Source organism: Meleagris gallopavo, chromosome 10, assembly GCF_905368555.1.
Source record: "Meleagris gallopavo chromosome 10, MGAL_WU_HG_1.1, whole genome shotgun sequence".
Lineage (NCBI taxonomy): Eukaryota > Metazoa > Chordata > Aves > Galliformes > Phasianidae > Meleagris > Meleagris gallopavo.
In genome coordinates, this window is record NC_139413.1 from 11,456,460 (window position 1) to 11,479,205 (window position 22,746).

The window sequence follows — 22,746 nt, forward strand, 5'->3', positions numbered from 1 at the left end:
ACATAATTCAGTGGGTATCTGCTGCCCCCTTCAGTCTATTATTAGTAAAAACAATTTCCAGATAATATTTTTTAAATCCGAAATTAATAGCATCCATTTTTTGGGCTAGTTTCTCGTGGGTAGAGGGGAAGAAACGTAAAAGTAAATAGATATTTAACTAGATTGTTGCGGAACATTTTCTTATACCAGTGGTGGTGGGGTTTTTTGACTGTTTTTTTTGGGGGGGGTTTTCCATGTTAATTTTAATAAGCAAGGCAAACCTTTAGCAGCTGGGTTCAATAGTCACAACAGAGAAAAAGATCTCAGAGCAAATACTGAAAGATGGGGGGAGCCTGGAAATCAACTCAAGCTTCTAGAATGCATTTATATATTTCTGGTTAAGTCATTCTAACTTGGTGATTCAGTACTTCATATGCAAAACAAATGATGCCCCATCTTTCTATCTTCCTTTTAATTCAGAATAAACTTTCTTAGCAAGATCAAGGCCAGATTGGCAAAAGTTCTTCCTCACTTAATTCCCGAACAGCGGATAACACTACTGTGTATTTGCGCCTAAATATGTATGTGCACTGCTGTGTAGAAACATGAATATGTATATATATACACATACATATATACAACAGTTCTCTAATCTCATCTGGAATTAAGTACTTTCATTAAGAAGAAACAACAGCTTGATGTAAATGTAAATCTGTTACCACTAGTAAGCTAAAAGCAACAGTTGTACATAGAAGAACAGACCATATCAATAGTTATTATTTTGTGTTTGAGATGTAACATGGTACACTTTCTGAACTTGCCTGAGAAGTTTTTTTATAAAGCTGATAAGAAGAGAATATGTAAAAGAAAATTTATGCATGGGGTATTCGTACACTACAAAGGAAAAGAAATTACATTTCTGTACAGTTAGTGTCTATCAGTCTCCTAGGAACACAACTTGCTGAGGTAACAGCAAAAATAAATACCAGCCTTTCATGTGCTGCTACTGCTTTATTATTTCCTCATACATAATTTAAGCAAAATAGTTGAGAACAGAAATACAGATTTGATAGTGCCCCTTACCCCACATACCTAACATAAAGGATCCAAAAGAATAAAGCATACCTATTTTAAAGGGGAATGGATACATCATCTATGTATTTTCTCAAAACTGAAATAGTTATTCTCTGTTTCGGTGAATCTGAATTCTTGAAGTTTCTAAGTGATGCACTCAGCTGCACAAATACATACATTTTATTCTGTTTGCTGTCTGACTGTACTCATTTTATTGATAATAGTAAAAAAAAGAAGTTTCCATTTTTCACACCACAGATTTGCTCAGCACAGCAAGGGGAAACTTGCTATCCTTGAAGTTAAATCAAATTGATTGGATGTGATAGAAGGATCTTACTGTTCACATGTTATATGTCCATTGAAATATAGTGCAATGCATTGCTGAGGTATGTTGAGTTTATTTTGCTTTTGAATCTTCCTTTTTTCCTGTTGTTTCTTTTTAAACTCTATAAGTTGGAGTTTATCAGCCCCATTCCTTGACATTCAATGATGTAGCTATCTTTACTGGGATCTTCCTCTTCTGATTTTGTCACAGTAAATTTGGCCTAAAACAGGATTAGAAACACAAATCACAAATTCAGTTATACATAAATTTAAATCTTCAATATCTGATGCCCAATAATCACATTGTTTATGCATATTACAGATTGGACTGATTTCATTGAAAAAAATAAAGTAATAGAAATATCTAAACATTCTAAAGGCATTTAACTCTAAAGTATATTCAATTTCTATTGGCAAGCTCTTATATAAACATTATAGCTGTTATTTTATCATTGTTAGTCCTCCATGATGAAATTCAGTTCACAGTATCTGCTAAATATAGAGTGAATCTATACAACTGCATCCTTTTTAGTTACTGGATGACAACTGACAGGTGAAACTTCCTGAAGTTTTGGACTCACCTTTGTTAGCTGTTCAGCAAAGTGTATTGCAGTTTGAGTATGAAGTGTAACTGGTCCACTTTTCACTCTAGACACTCCCTTTGCTAATGCCATAAAAATGATCAGCTGAAAGGGGAATGAAATTCTTAAATGAAATTAGGCAAGCAAGACAAACAGCAATACTTCCTAGATACTTGGAATGCCAAATGGAAGCAAATTACTAACTCATTCTTCAAAAAATACTAAGATTTGCAGGAAGGGAAAATATAAGGATGTGGTGCAAAGCCAAAGCATCTGTGGTTGCTAAGAAGCATTTATATTTTGCTAATTCTAGTGAAGTTGTGATCGCATCCAGAAACCTTTAAGACATCTGACTATTAACTGATTCCTCCACAGTAGTCTGTGGAAATACAACCTAATACTGAAATCTATGTGCCATTCTTTCACTATTCAGACTTATGTTATTTTCAAGTTATATATATATAAATGTTCTTGCTACTTCAAATGAATGTGATGACATATACGATCCTTACTTGGTCTTGTAAAGAATCATCCACAGCTCCACCATGTTTAAGATTCTTAAGCAGTATCTCGGCTGCTTCAATGCCAACCTTGTCAGAATTTTTTCCTAATGGAAATCCAAGAAGTTAGGATGCTGTCACTTATTTGTAACATGTAAAAAATACAGGCGGAAAAAACAAACAAACACACCAACAACAGCAATTATCAACTTTTTAGAACTTATTTCCCTACTTTTGCCTCGAACATCGACTTGAAAAAACTCATGTCACATGATGATATACAGTATATATCCCCTAAGCAGTGTGAAGCATGTAGCCAGCCATACTTAAAGTCAGGTAAACATTTTCGTTAAATCATTTAGATGAAAAGCACATCTGTTCCTTTAATTTAAATAACATCTAGATTCAGCACTGAACAAAACTTTCACAGGTAAACCACAGAGCATGTATCTAAAGTCCAGAAGTATTTTCCACTTTTGTCACTAAGCAGGAGCAGCACAGAAGTACAGAGTGAATGATTTTATAGAGTTTAAAATCTGTTCATTTTCACTGACCTTGTTGCAGAACAGCATCCACTTAAAAAAAACAACACTCAAAGCATCAGATCTTTGAACACATTAACAAATAGGAATCTTAAGTATATTAAGTTAATTCTGAAAGAGGCATACTTTGCTCTTACCTCTCCTGCCAAGTGACGACCCAGCTAACAAACAACCTGTTGAAGTCTCTGCAACAATGCTGAACAGAAAAAGCAGAACATGTATTAGGAACAAAATCACTCACATTGCAATTTATTTATCAGATAATTAATCAAGATCTAGCTAATCAACCAGCAAAGTAACCAGCAAAGCTACATGCATTAATAAGAAGTATGAGTTCATCTTACATTATTCCACTTCCAGTCCCAAAGGCTTGATCATCAGGTTCTCGAACAGTCTGAATGTTAATGTAAAGATCTCTGATTTCTTTTCTGATGCATCTTACTGCTGCTGCTGACATATCTTTTGCCAGCTAACAAGATAAAAGGTAAAAGCATAAATTAATTAAATGATGTAACGATAGCAATGCTTTTTCATCATAAGCCTAATTATTACAGTGGATCCTTTAATAAACAGACTAAAGAGAAAAACAAAGGATTGTTACAATATATTTACAGGCAAGCACATAGCATCATCTCTTCTGAGAATTTTCCCACTAATAATGAACAAATGACAGATTACGGTGCTGTATATAGAAGCTCCAATAGCAGTAGAAATTTCAGTAATTCTTCTCCATATATATGGAGAAAGATTTAATTTAGTCTTGATTTTCTCAAGACCATAGATTGTAAAAACAAATTAAATTAACAAAAACAACACACCAAACTGACAACAATTACTATGCACAGGATATACTCTCTAACAGATAATATATGAAATAACAATAATAAAAAATAACAATAACAAGGTACGTGGGAGGAGATGAAGCTTATCTCATCCGTGCGATCCAGTGGAAGAAAAAGACTGTAGCCAACATTCATAGGGTTGGAAATCTTAAGATCAAAACCACCATTTTGCAGCTCTTCGAAAAATAACACCCTTTTCCTCTCCCTTCCTCTTGTGCATCTGAGGCTATGTGTGGGAAGGAACCCTGAGGTGATCTTGCTACTTATTCCTTGTAAACATAGACAGGATGGGAATAATGGAAAGAAGGGGTTCAAAGGATCAAATTTATCTGTTTTGTCTTTGGCTAACTTACCCTAACTTGTTCTGTCTAATTCCATTAACAGTGGTTGAAAAGACTGATTCTGTCTGAACTCTCTCTCTTATAATGTGCTGTAGTTTACCCATAAATCTATGAAAAGCTACTGATTCAGATTTAAGATAATCCACACAAAAGTGAATGATACATAGGTATAAAATGCCCTTCAATACATACTCAATATTTTTTAATAGTTATATGAAGAAAGTTGCTTATACTGTTCTCCTATTTTAGCTGCTACCGCATTCCTAAGCAAGAAGTGCATTTTAGAAATGTCCAAAATTCTATTTTACAGCCTGATTAATCAAATCCGTTTAATACAACTACTTGGCTTGCATGTGGAAGACTGCAGAATACAGGAACAGTAGAAGTATACAAGGTACATTACGTGCAATTTTGTATAGATTTATGAAGTTGAATACTACCACGGCTATTATCAGCACTCACTTTTATAGGCAGTGCTCCAGCAACAAATGCTCTTCCATATATCTTTGTCACGGTGCCACGTTCTGTTAAGTCTATTGGACTTAACTCTTTGACTGGTGACATCTGGACTACAACTTCACCACCTCCCTGAGGATAGTAGCCCCTATGTACAAACACGAATCAGATATAATTAAATGTAAAGATCACAAGGAAACTAAGAACATAGCTGGGAGTCTCCTCACAAATTTTATGATATATTTTTATGTTCTCTGTTACCATAATATGAATTTTGTTGATGTGTCTTAGAAATGCTTATAATATAAGTTTATTCTTTAATAGCATTACCTCATAGCACCTTATTAACCACCAAACACTAAATGAAACTGGCACCTCAGAAAAAGCTAGATAATGGAGTGTCTATTCAGCATGCATTTCCCTCGAGGAGTAATTCATAGGAAACATTAAAACAGCAGCTGAAAATTCAACAATGAAAAGAAGGACACGAAAGAACTGTATCACATTCATCATACAGCGATATTACAGAGGGGCAGCTAATACACTTTAGTTAGTGAATTATAAATTCATCCCACAGGTAGATTCAGGGCACCTTGTGTGCCTCCAGGCTCACACACTGGTTCAGTAAGGCCTGTTTCTGTCTCATGGCCCTGTAACTTACCTTTTTTTTATGTCACAGTTAAATGTGAAATTAAACTTTTCAACTATTGGCTTGAAAACCTGAAAAACAAGCAAATATAAAAACAGAGAGTAAATCTCTTATGCACTACTGCATTCAGTCTTAAAAAAAAGAAGTTCAAAACAAACATTTCAATTATGCTATTAAAAAAAAAAGTTAATCTCATCCATGCAGCTTATTTGAAGTTCCTTATACTTTATTCAGAATAATAGTTTGAATTAAAGGATTCTCTTATGGAAAGAGAAATTCCTAATAATTCACATTTAGTAGCTAACTGGAAAAACAAAAATCTTCGTCTCAGGGAATTCTGTTATAGACTGGTTGCTCTACATCCAATACATAAATAGTTTAATATTCTCATGCCTAATTGTGCAATTACATGTTGCAGTAAGATAACAGAAGTACAAAAGTTACACTGCATATGCACACGTGAAAGATGCACCAAGCCAAAGGAATTTTTCCCTACCATGATTGTGTAGTCTATCTGAGGAGCCATCTCAGCATTTGTCCCACCTTTAAAATGCAGTTCTGATGGGGAAGCAGCAAACAGCACACAGGGCATTGCTACCTGCATCAGCAGACACACGCTCCTAGAAGGAATTACAAGATACTCAAATGTCACACATGTAGAATCCATGTGGAATCACTATACGCCAAAGGCAAATAAATGACTTCACAGAGCATTTATGTATTTGATTTTTAACGTTATCTATAAAGTAAACATACTATTGCTTAAAATTTGCTAAACTAAAACTTCATATCCCTAGCAACCCTACATATAAAAGTTTTTGTTTTACAATAATTGTATCTTTAAAATAAAAGTAACATAGCTTACTTAGTATACTGACAGTACTGTGAAAATTGTAGAGTCAGATAGCAGGCAGTAAAACAAGAAGGCTTAAGCAGCAATTTTAACATTTTAATAATTATTTAGTTATAAAGTATATAAAAACCTACAAAATTTCCTAGAAGCTGGTCAACATCTCACACAAGAGGGGGCATAGAAAAGTCTTTTCAATATGCAGGGGCATAGAAAATATGCTTTTAAGTGCGTGACTCCTTTATAATTGAATCCTCTATCTTATATAGGTAATAAAAAAAACCCTTCCAATATATTTTCCAAAACTAAATTTGCTCAGCAAATTGAAAATTATCTCATGAGTGTTTCCAACATCATTTCAATTTGTGAAAATAGTAGCTGCCACTACACTGAAGTTTTTTCCTTAAACACACTCCAGATGTTTGTGAACCATACTTTTTTATACTCATCCTTCTGTATTGTTGCCTACTCCAGTCCTTCTGTGTTGTTTAAAACATAGAAAAAATATCAGCTCAGTTGTTTAAAGTGTAGCAGCTCAGAAACTCAGAAATGTTTTTCTTAACTTAAAGGAAACCTTCACTTGTGTCTAACCTAGCTTATACTTCCAAGTTCACACCAGTCTTCTTCCCTAGCTTAACTTATTCCACTCATTTTTGCAACAGGTTCCAAGAACAAATGATCCAACACAGAAATACAGAAGAAATACAGAGACAAAAAAAAAAGTGGATGGAACGTATTCCCAGATCCCAAAGACCAGTATCCCCTACAGCACCATCATATGAGTAAGTACTACCTTTAAATTGATTTTATTAGATAAAGAGGATCAATTCAATATTATTGTACAATCAATAAATTAATATCAACGTATTTATTCCACACCAGGTATGTAATGGTTTTACAATTTCATATTTGCAATTACTAAGATACTGATCTAATTTGATGCATTGACTCAACAGTTGAAGTATAAATGTAAGAAAATAAGATATGTTTTTAAATGCACAGGCATCTGGTTTTTAGTTAACATTAATCGACTTACATATCGTTATAACTTCCACTTGTACGTACTTTATTAATACACATCCTGCTTACATTACTGGTCCTTTGGCCACACATATCAGGTAGCAAAGATTATGGTTCATCAACCATGTGTTAGTGTTCTTTCCTTCCTCTCTTTTGTGAGATTTTTAAAGTTACCAAAACCTAATCTGTCATGATTTCAATGTTACCAAGAGCAGTTTCTTGCCACTCATTATCCATGTACAAAGACATACCCCGCTGTTTTGGTATCTGCTATGTGGGTTCCACCTTTGATCTTCCCAGGAGTGAAAGTTATTTCTGTTGAGCCAATTTCTCCGCCCTCCAGGTTCCCTTCACATAAATCTCGAACAATCTCCAATCCAGACAGATGCTGAGGCCTTAACATCACAAATACTAAGTTAAAGATTCATGCAAGCAGACTAAAGTGATGTTTACATTATTAAAAAAAAAAACAACAAAAACAACAAACATCAACTAACAAGCAGAATCGCAGATTTCAAAGAAGGATCAGAAATTCAGTCTGGTTCCTACAGTATTTCTTCTGATTTCACAGGTGCCAACAGAGCAGCATTCTGACCATTCTGAATTTTTAGGATCCTAGTGGGAAGGATACATTAGAGTGGGTCAAGCCAGGCAGATGAGATGCAGGAGTCATTACCTTAATGGGATAAATGCTTGAAAAAGAAATATGGGATAATGGCAAGTGGGATAATGGTGGCAATCCTGAACAGCCAAGCTCCAAGCCAGTAAAGAGCTAGCAGTTCTACTGCACATGTGCTTCCATTTGTTTGAGTGGTTTAAATAGGAAGAAGAAAAAAAGAAAGAAAAAAAGCAACCATTTGTTTTTTGCTTTCCTTTTTCACTTGTGCAAGGAAACTTGATGCCACCAGAGTGACCTCACTATTTCATTATGTTCTGAGGACACCACTAGGACTGTGAGATATGATTTTGTTCAGTAGCTTCTAACAGCTATAGGCTGTTAAGAGAGTACAGCATGTTATTAGTACAGCATGTTATTGACAGCTAAGCCCACCTGAACATCTGGATTTCCTTACACAAGCTTCACTGTGAAATAAACCAAAACCAAGCAAATGTTTATACTGCCCTATGGACTGCTTTCAGGTATGTATAAAGCAGTAGCTTAACTAAGCAAGACTTCTTCAGTAAGCTCAAATTAACTGCCTCAGGGCTCACACATCTCCTGGATGTGTTCAAAGCCCAGTGATGTAAGTCAAGAAGTGTGAGAAACTAATGGAGTTAAAGGGGAGCGCGGCTATGAAGAAGGAGGTTGATTATTCAGTCAAAATGAGAAACACAACTAATGTGTCTGAAGTGTTTGGTGGCATCAAAATGAGAACAGCTGCTCTGGGACATACAGATAGCACAGGTGTTTAACACAGAACACCGTATCTCTCTGAGTAATGCCTCAGGGAGGCAATATATGATCTTAACTGTACATTGCCTCAGATCATGCGAGCTGTTTGGCACCTTCGAGAATACTTCTCAGAACCGACGGGTGGGGCCAGGGCGTGTTCTGACCTCCTGGCACAGCCGGCACCGGGGAGGTGCAGGTGCGCTGCGGGCACAGGGAACGAGCACACTCCGTCTTTCCGAAGAAGCAAGCCACAGACAACGTTTTCTGACTAAAGAAGCCCTCTTAGAACATCGGAAATGCACCATTTCTGTCCTAGGAAGCATTTCGGTGCTCAGCCAAAGGGCGGCGGCGCCCCGGCCCAGGAGGGCCTCGCACGCTCCCGAGGACTGCCGAGCTCCTCCAGGACGGCCTGGGAAGCAGAGCGGGGGCTCGGCAGGGCCGTTACCTGAGGCCAGGCTGGCTCCTCCCGGCGCGGATGCGGCGCACCCTCAGCGGCAGGCCCAGCAGGCAGCTCAGCGCCGTGGACACTCGCAGGATCTGCCCGCCCTGCAAGGAACGACGCTCGTCAGGCACGGCAAGGCACGGCCCGCCCGAGCCCAGCGCGGCCCGGTGCTCACCCCCTCCATGATGCCGCCGTCTATCTCCACCCTGTCCCCGTCCATGGCTGGCAGCCAGCGGAGCCGTCTCTCGCGGAGGATCCCGCCGTACAGATGGGATGCGGGCCAGGCCCGGAGGACAGCGAGAGCACGTCGGAGCAGCGCACTCGGAAAGCGAAGAGAGTCGCGCCGCCGCTGCCGGGCGGCGGCAGAGCAGGCGCAGAGCGGAGCCTCCCGCCCGCAGTGCGTTGGGGGCGGCACCGCCGCGTGAGGCGCCGCCGGGTCCCACCGCCCGGGCGCCGCGGGAGAGGCCGGAGCCTTACTCCCCCGCTGCCGGGCCCGGCGAACAGCTCTGCCTCGGGTTCGCGGCCGCCCGAAGCGGGAGAGCGGCCGGACCGTAGCCGTCACGTTTACGAGCGAGCAGCTCTCCCCAGAGAAGCCCGTTACGAGAACCACGCGGAGGTTGATCGCAGTGCTCGCACTCTGCCGCCGAGGCACGCGGCCGTCGCTCCGCCAGCGGCTTTCCCACGGGACCCCGACAGGTGACGGCCTCCCGCCGCTCCCCGCGGGCGTGTCTCGGCCCCGAGGCGGCGCCTCCGCCGCCCCGCACGCAGCCAGGCCCCCGCCGCCTCCCCCCGGCCCGGCTGGTTGGCTGCGGCCCGCGTGGCCGCGCGCGGGTTGGCCGCTCGGTGGGAGGTGTGCGGGGCGTGGGGCTGCCTCTTCCCGGAGGAAGATGGCGGCCGTGACCGCTCTGAGGAGCAGCTGCAGGACCGCGGGGCGCCTGGTAAGGGTAGCGGGGGTCCCGCGGGTGCCGGCTCGGTTCGCCGGCGAAAGCGGTGGGCGGCACCCCCGCCTCGCCTTCGTCCCGAGTCCCCGCCGCTTCCCAGCGGCAGCCCCCCCTGTGCGAACACGGACCGCGCGGGGACTGACGGCTCCCCTCAGCCGGTCCCCGCGCCTCCGAGCTGCGCGGCCCGGCCTCAGCCGTGCCCCCGGCGCTGGCCACGTCCCCGCTGCCAGTCAGCTCGCGGAGCTCGGCCTGATCCCCGCGGGGTCGGGTGCCGCTCGTGCTTGCTTCCTCAGGGACTGCCCACGCTCCCGCACCTCGGTGTGTTCCCGCTAGCCGCGTTTCCTGCGAGAGGAGCCCGTGCCACCCGTGACGGGCCATTGCCATTCTCCTATTACGTTACCTCTCGGTCGTCCGACTATGGCACTTCCCAAACGTTTTGCTGCCTTGCGGCCGTGCATCAGTCTCTTGGTGTAGCAAGGGATCCTTGTATAGAAGGGGAAGCAGGCGTTTCCCCGGATCCCAGCAACCCGCGTACTTGTAAATTAAACTCTGTGGGTGCCTCACCGTGCTTCAGCAGGTGAGTCCACTGGTTGCTCTATTGGATGCTTATAATCTCTTGAGCATAAGCCATCATGAAGATGTCATTCTTGTAATTACTGGATTTTTGGCTGTGAGTAACTTACTTTACTAATCAAAGAATTTGGAAATAGGAGCTTCTTTTTAGTTTTCTTCTTAGCCAAACTATATGCTCTTGCATTCGGAGGGACATTGTGATGAGATGAGAATGATCATTTTATCAGTGTGGATGCTGAACAGTGAACTTTGGAGTTGGCCGTTTATGGTAGGCATTTGCAGCAGCACATTGTGATTCTTGCTGAGCACTAATTCTTGTGGCCACCTACTGTGAAGCAGTGTTAACATCCAAGAAATCAGGATGGTTATCGCAATTCTGAAGTATTATATTTTTTCTCACTATTCTTGCAAACCCTTTGACTGGTGATGGGCGGGAGGATGGGCTGTGGAGGCATTACATTGCAATAAGGGGAAGAAAGGAGCATGAGGTTCTTGTGTTAAGTGGTGAGGAGAGAACAGTGATCTAGAGAATATTGCATGGTGCTGTTACGGAAGAGAGTAGGACGTCAATTTAGCATATAGGTAACTGTATAGTTAGAAGTAGAGAGTATTATGCAGAACAAATCCAGTGTAAGTAAATAACTCAATATGGAGAGCAAGTCAAAAGAGTTCTGTAGAAGATTGTCTTTGATGTGGAATCATTGCCTCTGAGCACAACATACACTATGGTTGAAGTATGTCTGAGTGTCATCACCAAGGTTTGGAAAAGATCTACAAGATCATCCAGTCCAAACATCCACCTATCACCAATAGTTCTCAATAAATCATGTCTCTCAATGAAATGTCTAAATGTTCCTTGAACACCGCCAGGGTCAATGACTCCGCCGCCTCTCTGGGCAGCCCATTCCAGCTTTCAGAGTGACATCCAACCTGAATCTCCCCTGGCACAACTTGAGTCCATTCCTTCTAATCCTATTGCTAGTTATGTGGAAGAAGAGGCCAACCCCCAGCTCACTACAACATCCCTTCAGGTAGTTATAGAGAGGATAAATTCTCCTGAGCCTCCTCCTATCCAGACTGACCAATCCCTGCTCCCTCGATTGCTTCTCATAAGACTTGTGCTCCAGACCCCTCACCAGCTTCATTGCCCCTCTCTGGACATGCTCCAGGGCCTTAATGTCTTTGTTGTAGTGAGGAGTCCAAAAATTGAATGCAGTACTTGAGGTAGAGCCTCACCAGTGCTGAGTACAGAGGTACAATTACCTCCATGCTCCTGCTAGCACCACTATTATTGATACAAGCCGGGATGCTGTTGGCCTTCTTGGCCACCTGGGCACACCACTGGCTCATGTTCAGCCGAGCATCAACCAGTATCCCTGGGGTCCATTTCCTCTACACTCTTACAGCTACTCTGCCCCAAGCCTGTAATGTTGCCTGGCATTGCTATGGCCAAAGTGCAGGACACAACACTTGGTCTTGTTGAACCTCATTCCACTGGCTTCAGCCCAGTGATTATCTGACAGCTTCCATGCATCTCACTCAGTTATCAATTCTATCAACATCTGCACCATTATAAAATGTAACACTGACAACAAGTCTACAAACAAAAAGGCTTTAACATGCTTATACCTCTAAGCTGAAAGAGAGTGGAGTGTTTTACCATGATTTTGGCATTGTATTTCAGCATTCAGAATAGGCAGAGTCACAGATCAAAATATTACTGAGCTACTACAGGGTGGACACTCCATCAGGTAATCTATCACCTGTATACTGGGTAACAACATTTTGTGCTGAGGCCTGCAGTCAGTTTTTAGGGTAAGCGATTAAGAAAAGCACAATAAACTTCTTCCCAAAGACACAACTCTGAGTGAACTAAGTGGGCAAGACCAATCATGCTCCAAAAGATTTACTGTTTGTTCATTATAGAAATTAGAAGAATATTTGCTCTGGATCAGAGGATGCAATCTTGGTAGCAGTCAGATGCAAAGTAACTCAGCGTGACTTTGCTATGTCCTTTATTGGAGATTGTTTTGTGTAAATATTTGTTCCTAAAGAAAAGCTGATATTAAATATAACTATCAATGCAATATGGAATAATACAGAAAACATGTACATAGTCAATTCAGAATTGTACAGCTTTCAGGATAATCTGTACATTAAAAGTGTATTATCAAATCAAATAGTTCAGCAGTGGGGGGTGAGTGGGAGGGGAATCAGCAAGTTTCATGTGCTCTGAAATTCTTTGAAGGGGTATTAAAAAAGTAAGTTAAAATGAACTTTCCCATACAGGTGTCCTGTTTTCTGGCTCATCTGAGAAGATAATTTCTAAATTTTACAGTTTTGAGCTACTAGAGGTACATTGTAGCACCTGTTATTTTTTATTTTTTTTTAATCTCTAAATTAATTAGAGATAGTATCTACAGATCATTTGTTATTTTTATTAACTTGACATCACCTGAGGCACCATAACACCAGAATTAAGTGAGATTTAAGAAATATTACTAAATAAGAAAGGGCGTGAACTAACTTCTGATGAGATTAATGATAAAATGCTTGTTTATGTCAATGCAAGTGCTACTGCCTTTGTTTTGACCAAGATCATGACCGATTACATGATGCTTTAAAGCATACAGCTTTGTACCAAGATTCTTTCAGAAAATTCTGATGACCTTTGAAGTTGATTTCTGGATGAATATAATTACAATTGAAGTTACTTAAAGATGCTCATCTCCTTTATATTAACAGAATTAAAAGGGTAACTGTGCCCTCTGTTGTGAATTTCCTTTCCCATATTTACTTCTGATCAGCTTTTGATTGGAATAAGAACTGGCAAAGAAAAACATGCTGATGTTTTTTTTCTTGCAGTCTACAGGACTCTGCAGCATTCACACTGCATGAAAGTATTTCTAATGTAGTTGATATTATCTGTGCTTTTTGTGTGTGTGTCTTGGCTGAACTACTTGTTTAGAGAAACTATAGGAATTATGAATCTCTTATCAAATCTTGTAATGATTTTTGTTAATTTCTTAAGCTATTGTGGCTTTAATCTCCCTGTGTGTTGTGTTAGTAAAAGAAGTTAATGACTCCTCCTGTCAATTTAATGGTTATTATATATTCGGTATGTATTCATTATGATTGTATTTTCCTAAGTTCTCCATAGAAATTACATGTTCTGATAACTACTGTTGTATCATTAATGTTAAGTGAGCTCTGTCTTCTCAGCCTAATGTTTTAACACTTGAGACTTTTTTCCCCCAGGTTTGTGTTCACCACGTTAGATCGTGCAGCAGCATCCGCTTTATAAAATCAAAATATGCGTGCGTGTTTGACAAATCTGCCTTCAACTTTAGTCATCAGCACCGATTTTTCAGAACATCTGCTGGTAATCTTTTTCATAATAAAATATTTCAATTTGCTTGTTTATGAATGTTATGTTAGTGACTTGTATATAATTGGTATTTAACTATTTTTACTGTGTTCAGATTATTCTGTCTGATGTCTCACACTTAATATTAAGCAAGCTGATTTTCCTTGTTTTTTTGTTTTTTAAGTTTCACGTGGCCAAATTGTCCAATTTAAGCTTTCTGATATTGGAGAGGGTATTACGGAGGTGACTGTGAAAGAATGGTAAGCTCAGCTTTCTAAGAAATAGATTAAGAAATCAGCATGTAGTTTAATTACTATCTGTAATTATCAAGTATCAATAATTATTTCAGAGAGTATGTTTACTGGGCTACTATTGAAGTCTTTCAAGTTTTGATTTCCACATTTTGAACCTTTGTCTGTAGTGACCTTTACATTTTATTTATTTGTAATCTGTTATATTTGGGAATAGAAAAGGTAGAGGATGCCCTAACTGCACCTGTATGTAGGCTTTCTTTCAGTGATTATTGTTTTCAGAGGAGATCTAGGCTGAGCTTTAGAACTTTAGAAAAAATGACAACTCCAGAGAATCTACATGGTTTTATCCTGTACCCCTTCTCCATTTACTTTGATAGAAAAATGTAAATTGTTCCTAGAAAGGCAGCAAGTAATGGTTTAATCAAAATCAAGGAGTCAAGTAGAGAAAGTGTTGCAATGCCTTGCTCTTTGTACAAATAGGATCATTAGAAGACTTGGGTTGGAAGTTACCTTAAAGACTAGTTCTAACTCTCTGCTATGGGCAGGGCTGCCACCCACCAGATCAGGCTACACAGGGTCCTATCTAACCTGGCCTTGAATGCCTCCAGAGTTGGGGCATCTACAGCTTCTCTGGGCAGCCTGTGCCAGAGTGCCACCATACTCTGAGTAAGGAAGTAAAATAGGAAAATAGGAGAAATATCTCTTTGTACAGGAGACAGTTTCCCATTTCTAGATTTTTTTTTCTGAAACTGTTTATATACTGGTCTTAACAACTTGAAATGGAGACCTTCTTCAGCTTCAAACCAAGTTAGGTTATTTTTTTTGTTTGTTTTGTTTTTTTTTTTTGAGATGGTTTATAATCTGTCACGAAAAATTTTCTTAGCAGAAATAATAGTAAAAATTGTATACATGATTGTATTCTGAAATGTGTCATTTCACACAAGTAGTTTTGGAGCAATCTGGTGGAAAGTATATAGCAAATGTATCTGTTGTATAATCTGTCACTTTATCCAGAATGCATTTTGTATTGTGAGGATGTATATAACTGAACTTAATCTAAAGAATATGCAGCATAGATTTTTACTATTATAACATTTTATAGTAGCATGTGTCTTTTCTTTTAGGTATATAAAAGAAGGTGATAGTGTTTCTCAGTTTGATAGCATCTGTGAAGTGCAAAGCGATAAAGCTTCTGTTACTATTACTAGTCGTTACGATGGCGTCATTAGAAAACTCCATTACAATTTAGATGAAATAGCTTATGTTGGAAAACCACTTGTGGACATTGAAATTGATGCTTCAAAAGGTATTGTAAGCAGTTTTTCTCTTGCATATTTTGTGTTTGTCAACTAGAGCATGTTGCCTAGAACCATGTTCACATGACTTTGGACGTCCCAAAGAGGTGGGACTCCACAGACTCTTTAGGTAGTGTGCCCCAGCGCACAGTTACCCACACACTGAAAACATTTTTCCTTGTGCACTGGCAAAGCTTCCTGTGTTCCAGTTTGTGCCCAGGAGATATTTCATCCTGACACTGGATGTTGCTGAAAGAGCTTTACTCTGTCTTCTTTACACTCTCTCTTCAAATATTTATATGCATTGATGAGATCCACCTATCTCATCAGAAGAACCATCTTTTTCTAGGCTAAACAGTCCCAGCTCTGTCAGCCTTTTTTCATAAGAGGAAAGCCCCAGTCCCCTGATCATCTTTGTTGGCCCTTAGCTGAACTTCCTCCATTATCTCTCTCGTCCTGGGGAGGCCAGAGCTGGATACAGTACTCGAGATGTGACCCTACTAGTGCTGAATAGAGGGGAAAGATCACCTTTCTCAGCCTGCTGGTAACACTGCTCTTAACAGTTATCGTTAGATACCTTTTCCAGAAAGACTTGTTGCTTACTCATGTGCAGCCTTTCCTCTGAGAGGCCTATATTTAACTGCATTTGTCTAGAAACACCAACATACCCAGGGAGAGGATAGATCACTATTAACCATCAGTATTATAATATCAAGTATTCTGAGGGCTAGCTAATACTTCCTTTGTTAGTTTTTGTAAAAAATTTGAGACTTTGTTCCGCCTTTTTTTTTCAACTGCCTATTTAACATGTGCCTGAGTTACAAACTTTAAAGCGAATTCTGAAATTTAACAAATACCTATAACCTAATTAAATTAAATTTTTTCTTCTTGCTTTCAGGTGTTGCTCCAGAAGAAGATGTTGTTGAAACACCAGCTATGTCTCATGAGGAACACACACACCAGGAGATAAAAGGTCACAAAACATTAGCAACACCTGCAGTTCGTCGTCTTGCTATGGAAAACAATGTAAGTTTGCTGAATTACATCTTGTCACATTTTATCCCTCTTTTACATACCAGTTTGACTGAGAGGATATGGATTAGAGGATAGTACAGTGAGGGATGTCTTGTTTTTGAATATATTTCAGATGTGTAAACACCATTGTAGAGATGGAGATAATAATGCTTTCTGATGATTATGGCAACTCAGAGAAGAATTAGTGGGCTTAAAATGCAGCCATGTTACTTTAGGATGGTGGTTTCTAAAAAACAGTGGAAGTATTGGAATGGATCCATGGGGCAGAACAGGAAGTAGAGAAAAATTGAATCTCACCTTTAGCTACCTTCCTCTGTTCTCCAGATTTATGTAAGAGCAAGAAATGGACTATACGGTCCTTTAAGGACTTTTCTAATTCTTTTTCTGTGTTAATCTATAAATTACGCTGTGTTTTTGAAAGCTTATGGTGCATTTTTTTTTGAGAAAAATAAAACAACAAATAGAGAAATTTAAATGACAGATAACTCCCTTCAAATTAGTATCTCATTATTGATCCTGTAATAACGAGGTAAGTAGTATTCACTGTTCTTCCGTTAAGTATGCAATTAAGATGTTTTATGGGCCTTTTAGGTGATTCAAATAATGTTGCATCCCTAGTAAATCAACAGAAAGTGTTACCTGATGCTATCAAGACAGATGGGTTCTTTAGAGATCCTGGGTACAATGAGGATGCTACTAAGCTGGAATTGCAATTAAAACATTATTAGTTCACCAAATTTTTGTAATTAGTGTAGCACAGATTTTATTTATTTATTTATTTATTTATTTATTTATAGTGTAGTGTACAGTTACTCAGTATTTGTTCTAATCACCTGGACCAGATCAGGCCAAAATAGTAATAGTAATAGTAACCATGCAATATAACAGTCACAATCTGGATTTGTAGATGATATAAAGGAATATGAGTCACTCCTATCATCCTGGGAGGAAGCATACCACAGTGGAGCTGTCCCTGAGCACAAGGGGTCACGCATTTTGCTGTCCAGCAGTGGATCCATTCCAAATCCCCCCTTAAGACTTGCAGCTGTTTGATTTTACAGGCTGTGCTCCGTGTCCTGTTAAGCTTCCCTGTTCTGTGGTGGGTTGGTTGGGCTCATTTTGGGTGGTTGAGTGCCCAGGACCTTCAAGATGCCAATAGAGAGGGAAAAGTTGTCCAGCTACCTGCAGCCTTCAAAGCCAATGAGGAGAGGTTGAGCAAGGACTAATACAAGACCCATTTGCTGTAATAGATATTTGTCTGATAAAATGTTGTTGGGTTATGCTAACAGACTCTTTCGGAAAGCCTTTTGTGATAGGACAAGGGGAAGGAAATGCTTTCAAAATAGAAGAGAGGAGATTTAGATTAGATTTAAGGACAGATTTTTTTACAAATAAGGATGGTGAGGCACTGGAACCTGGAACAGGTTGCCCAGAGAGGTGATGGACGCCCCTTCTTTGGAGGCTTTCAAAGCCAGGCTGGACCAGACTCTGAGCAACTTATCTAGCTGTAGATGTCCCTTTTTTTTTTTTGTGGGGGAGTTGGGCTAGATGGCCTTTAAAAGGATCCCTTCCAATTCAAAACATTCTGTGATTCCATGCTAACCATATTAACAGAGATTAAGAGCCAGGAGTTTTGATCACAGAAAAGGAAATAAAATGGCAGATATGTTGGATCAATAACTGTTAACCATATTTCATAGTATAGGAATACTTATATTGCTGTATATATATATGTTGTAAAGAAAGTGTCACAGTTTGTTACATACTTTTCAGATTAAATTGAGTGAAGTTATTGGAACAGGGAAAGATAACAGAATCCTGAAGGAAGACATTCTCAATTTTTTGGCCAAACAAACGGGAGCTATCCTACCTCCATCACCAAAGGCTGAAATTATTGCACCGTTGTCAAAATCAGAGACAGTGCCAACTGCTCCAAAGGACAAAGCACGCAAAATTCCAATACCTATTTCCAGACCCATTGTGTTTTCAGGAAAAGATAAAACCGAACCTGTAACAGGTAAATCATCAAGTACAAAAATCTTGAGAAATTGCTTGCAGTGAACTACTGGTGAATGTAACTCAATGAATGTTTGGCTCCATTTGATGGGAGTGTTTCAATTTATTATTTTATGTGAGAAATAGGAAAACATGCTCTCTGCAAGAAGATGTTGCATAAAGTTATTATTTTCTGATATAATTGTTCGTATTTTGGTTGGATGAAGTTTGGTTGCAAGTTGCGCTTGCTCATTTTTAACCCATGTTTCTTCAAATAGTTTCTGAAACAGTTTGGAATTTAGAAACACTTGTGAGTTTGTTACAGTTTGAGTCATTATGTAATTAGTAGCAGAGTAATTTCTTTCAGAGAAACAATAAAAGAGATAAGAAAAAATCTCATTGAAAGAGGAAAATAAAATATTTTAATTTTCAAATAATTGGAATTTCAGTTCCAAGAAGTCAATTTTGTTCATGTAAGAAGTCAGTGAATTTTTTCCAGGTTTTCACAAGGCAATGGTAAAGACTATGAGTGCCGCCTTAAAGATCCCTCACTTCGGTTATTGTGATGAGATTGACTTGACTCACCTTGTTCAGTTGCGAGAAGAGCTCAAACCTTTAGCACAAAGTCGTGGAATTAAGCTTTCCTTTATGCCTTTCTTCATAAAGGTAAGAAATGCAGCAGAACACTATATGTAGTACTAATGCAGATTTTACCAAAATCTTGTGATAGATCATTGTTTTAAGTTTGGAGCACACAGATCACAAGAAAAACATCAGGTTTTCTTGTTTAATGTACCATTTATCAATTTACTGTAGGAACTGTAGTTAGGTTAGATAATATGGGAATGGAGAAATAAGAGCAGATACAGCATGACACAGTAAGTGAGTAAGCATCGCTGAGTGTGTAACTTAAACAAAACATATTTTAGAAACAATTGGTAGTGTTGGTGACCTTCATTAAAATCAGTCTCACTTAAAATGCCATGTAATTGTTGTTGTTGGCATTGAATCCCTCAGATGAATGAATATGTTTATGTTGTTCAGGTGAATTGCACATATGCCTTCTCTGGTTCAAACACTTGTACTCATATAGTTGTCACGGTTTCATTTCAAATTGCTGTCATCACTGAAGGCTGAATGCATAGCTTAATCTAAAATTTCTGATAATGCTATTTCAACTGGAGTGTCAAGTACTTATTTTGCTCACTCTTTTTAGGGGGAATTACTGTTCCCTGAAATAACCACCTAATTGGAGAGTTTAGAATGAAATTGCTGTGGAATATCCTCACTTTTTTCTTGGGATAATGAATTCTAATTATGGAACAGGAAATAACTTGAGAAATTGATTATTACTTTTTGTATGTCTGTCTGACATATGTTTGTTTTTTATAAGTTTCTCCTTCTGTTACTGTGATCATAACAGAATATCAACATGCAAGGAGCATGTAGGAGAGTTGAAGCCACATTTGATTGTATCAAGGAAATCTAGATTATTAGCCTCACTTGTCTCCCAGTGTTCCTTGCTTTCCATGCACTTTTCTGAGTTATCAAGTATAAGAATCTATCTTTTTGTTTATCTTTAACAGGCAGCTTCTCTGGGATTATTGCAGTATCCCATTCTTAATGCTTCTTTGGATGAAAGCTGTCAAAATGTTACTTACAAGGTTTGTAAACTTTTTGATAAAAGTTGTGAGCAGGAAACCCAAACTAACATTTAATGAGGGCTTTTCAGAATGTCTGAGGCAATTGAATATAAAAACTGTAGCGGTGTGCTGGAAAATAATTTAAGTATCCAGATTCTGTCTCAGATTAAATTTCATTCAGTATAGATCTTATTTCAGTGGTTTGTTTAATTAAAGTCTTTTTTTTTTTCTTTTTTTTTTTTCTCTCCACTTCAGCTTGCTCTCAAAAATGCATATTATTGTAGTGATTTCCTGGTTTCCCCCTGAAGATAGACCAAGCAATTGTAATAATAATATCTAAAATCCGAAGACAGTAATTTTTAGTAATGGCACAGTGCCTCTGCTGTTTGGACTCTCAGCTATTATGTATTAAATCATATTTTAAGCCCAGTTTTGATAAAACTTATTTCATTTTTGTACAAGGTGCTGGCCAGATACTTCTAGATAGAAGTGTCTATTTTCTTAATTGATGTGTATATATGTGTGTGTGTATGTATTTACATATAGTTAGTAAAACTTCCTTTTATGCTGTTTTATCAGACTCACTCAGATGAATCCTTACATGCTCTTTCTAGCAAGTATGCGTGTTGTGTTGACTGCTTCTGTTAATGTCTGGTTAATGAAACTTATTGTAGGCTTCACACAACATTGGAGTTGCTATGGACACAGAACAAGGTTTAATTGTCCCAAATGTGAAAAATGTTCAAGTCAGTAGTATCTTTGAGATTGCTTCTGAATTAAATCGCCTACAAGCCTTGGGCTCTGCCGGCCAACTGGGAACAAATGACCTCACTGGGGGAACGTTCACCCTTTCAAATATTGGCACAGTAAGTACAAGAAAAATGAGAACTTGCGTCTGAAAACTGCATTTGAAGTGAACATCTTAATAAAAGTTTAATATGCAAAGAACAAAATGAGTAGTAATTCCTGCGAGAAGCTTTTCAAATAAGTGATACAATTATTTGTTAACTAATATCCCTGGCATTTTCTTTTTTAGATTGGTGGTACTTATGCCAAAGCAGTGATTCTACCTCCTGAAGTCGCTATTGGAGCACTTGGAAAGATACAGGTATATTGAATTTATCTCAGTAATGTGTTTAACTCTAGTGAACTAAGGTTGTCTTCAGTGAAAATGTTCTTATGTGTTTTCTCGTTTTTAATATAAACTTCCTTCTGTTAAATAAGTGCCTAGCTTGTGATTAAAAAGTGTTGTGGTATTTTTAGATGGCTAAGCAGAGACACTGAAGTCTTTTATGCCAAAGTTTCAGCTTTTTCTCTAGAATTCTCTAGCATTCACTCAGGTCTGTATTTAATCTTCTAGTTATTAGCAAACAACATAAACATATTATTTTAAGTTTTTGTAACGTGGCAATAGCAGTCTTACTATAATTAAGGAGAAAACTTGAGACTTAAAGTATTTTAATAGTATTTAGCTTTATAAGCCAGATGGCTGAATCTATACATGACTCTGTGGTCATGGCAGTTTCTTATTTTCTGAATTTTGGTATTTAACTATTTAATGCAGACATTTGAGATCAATGCTGGAGATGACAGTAATATCAATTAAAAATACTTTTCACATGTTCTTCCTATGAGCCTCATTCCTCATTTCATGAGGAATGCTTTAGGAAAACTGCCATTTTGAGCACTAAAAAAGTGCTAGTAATTAAAAGTGTAAGTAATTATTCAGGAGAAAGCTTCTGGGTCAGTGAAAGTTTTCACTACTTCTCTGTATCCAGGATGGTGGAAAGTGGATATCGCTGTTCATTATGTAGGTTCACAGAAACAAGAATGGGAAGCTCTTTCATTTCTGAATGACACTACTGCTGTCTGTCTGACTTAGCAAAATATTTGAATTTAGATTAACAATAAAAATGCGGTTTTGCTAAAGAAAATATTTAATATTTCTATTTTTATCTTACTCCTTTCACTGGTTTTTAGGTTCTTCCTCGATTTAATGGAAAAGGTGAAGTATTTAAAGCACAGATAATGAATGTGAGCTGGTCAGCTGATCACCGCATTATTGATGGAGCTACAATGGCCCGTTTTTCTAACCTCTGGAAATCTTATTTGGAGAACCCTGCTTCGATGCTGCTAGACCTTAAATAAAGGAAATCATGGCTAGAATATGCCTTTAAACTGTGTTAGACTGAATAACTACAAAAGCTGGCTTTGCTAGCACATGCCCTTTGCTACTCATATTATATAATAACTTTATGTGGTTAAAAGTTCTCAACAGCTGATATCAGTCTATCGATTAATTGTTACTTCTTTTAATTAGTAGTGCTGTATTTTCTTCTACAGCAGGCTGTCAATACGTCATGGCACAATTTCTGAATATGGTGATGGATTGTCTTTATTTTGCCTTCTGTAATACATATGATTGTAAGACTGGTGTAAATGAATCACTGATCTACATCTGTAGTATTTTTAAACAGATTAACTCATTTTGAAGGTAAAAACGCACAGTTCTTCTTTGTTGGAAACAAAATTATCTTAACAGATAATATCAAAATTTCCAAAAGAAGTTATGCAAAATTAAATGCAAATAAAATGCCTATTATGCTTCTGCTATAAGATGTCCAGAGAGCTTTTTGTTGTTTAACAGAGT

At 38.7% G+C, this 22,746-nt stretch overlaps 2 protein-coding genes across 2 annotated transcripts; one reads left to right on the plus strand and one right to left on the minus strand.

Annotated features, from left to right (window-relative positions):
* Nucleotides 1–970: 970 nt before the first annotated feature.
* RTCA (RNA 3'-terminal phosphate cyclase) lies at nucleotides 971–9,308 on the minus strand. Its single transcript, XM_010715628.3, has 11 exons — nucleotides 9,169–9,308; nucleotides 8,997–9,097; nucleotides 7,410–7,553; nucleotides 5,785–5,908; nucleotides 5,301–5,359; nucleotides 4,646–4,787; nucleotides 3,345–3,469; nucleotides 3,138–3,196; nucleotides 2,471–2,565; nucleotides 1,959–2,063; nucleotides 971–1,598 (listed from the first exon to the last, which is right to left on the minus strand). The coding sequence occupies exons 1-11, from the start codon at nucleotides 9,211–9,213 to the stop codon at nucleotides 1,500–1,502; spliced, it is 1,098 nt and encodes a 365-aa protein (XP_010713930.1). The 5' UTR covers nucleotides 9,214–9,308; the 3' UTR covers nucleotides 971–1,499.
* A 492-nt stretch (nucleotides 9,309–9,800) lies between these two features.
* Nucleotides 9,801–22,712, plus strand: DBT (dihydrolipoamide branched chain transacylase E2). Its single transcript, XM_085231750.1, has 11 exons — nucleotides 9,801–9,931; nucleotides 13,766–13,889; nucleotides 14,059–14,134; nucleotides 15,253–15,434; nucleotides 16,322–16,449; nucleotides 18,232–18,475; nucleotides 18,953–19,119; nucleotides 20,040–20,117; nucleotides 20,771–20,962; nucleotides 21,133–21,204; nucleotides 22,077–22,712. The coding sequence occupies exons 1-11, from the start codon at nucleotides 9,881–9,883 to the stop codon at nucleotides 22,242–22,244; spliced, it is 1,482 nt and encodes a 493-aa protein (XP_085087876.1). The 5' UTR covers nucleotides 9,801–9,880; the 3' UTR covers nucleotides 22,245–22,712.
* The last annotated feature ends 34 nt before the right edge of the window (nucleotides 22,713–22,746 follow it).

Excerpts from the sequence above, each read along its gene's own strand:
- DBT (XM_085231750.1), top strand. The coding sequence starts at position 9,881 with ATGGCGGCCGTGACCGCTCTGAGGAGCAGCTGCAGGACCGCGGGGCGC. Across the intron at positions 16,450-18,231 it reads GTCTTGCTATGGAAAACAAT|ATTAAATTGAGTGAAGTTAT; the intron begins GTAAGTTTGCTG and ends CATACTTTTCAG. Across the intron at positions 20,118-20,770 it reads GTCAAAATGTTACTTACAAG|GCTTCACACAACATTGGAGT; the intron begins GTTTGTAAACTT and ends AACTTATTGTAG.
- RTCA (XM_010715628.3), bottom strand. The coding sequence starts at position 9,213 with ATGGACGGGGACAGGGTGGAGATAGACGGCGGCATCATGGAGGGG. Across the intron at positions 9,098-9,168 it reads ACGGCGGCATCATGGAGGGG|GGCGGGCAGATCCTGCGAGT; the intron begins GTGAGCACCGGG and ends CGTTCCTTGCAG. Across the intron at positions 7,554-8,996 it reads AGGAGCCAGCCTGGCCTCAG|GCCTCAGCATCTGTCTGGAT; the intron begins GTAACGGCCCTG and ends TGTGATGTTAAG.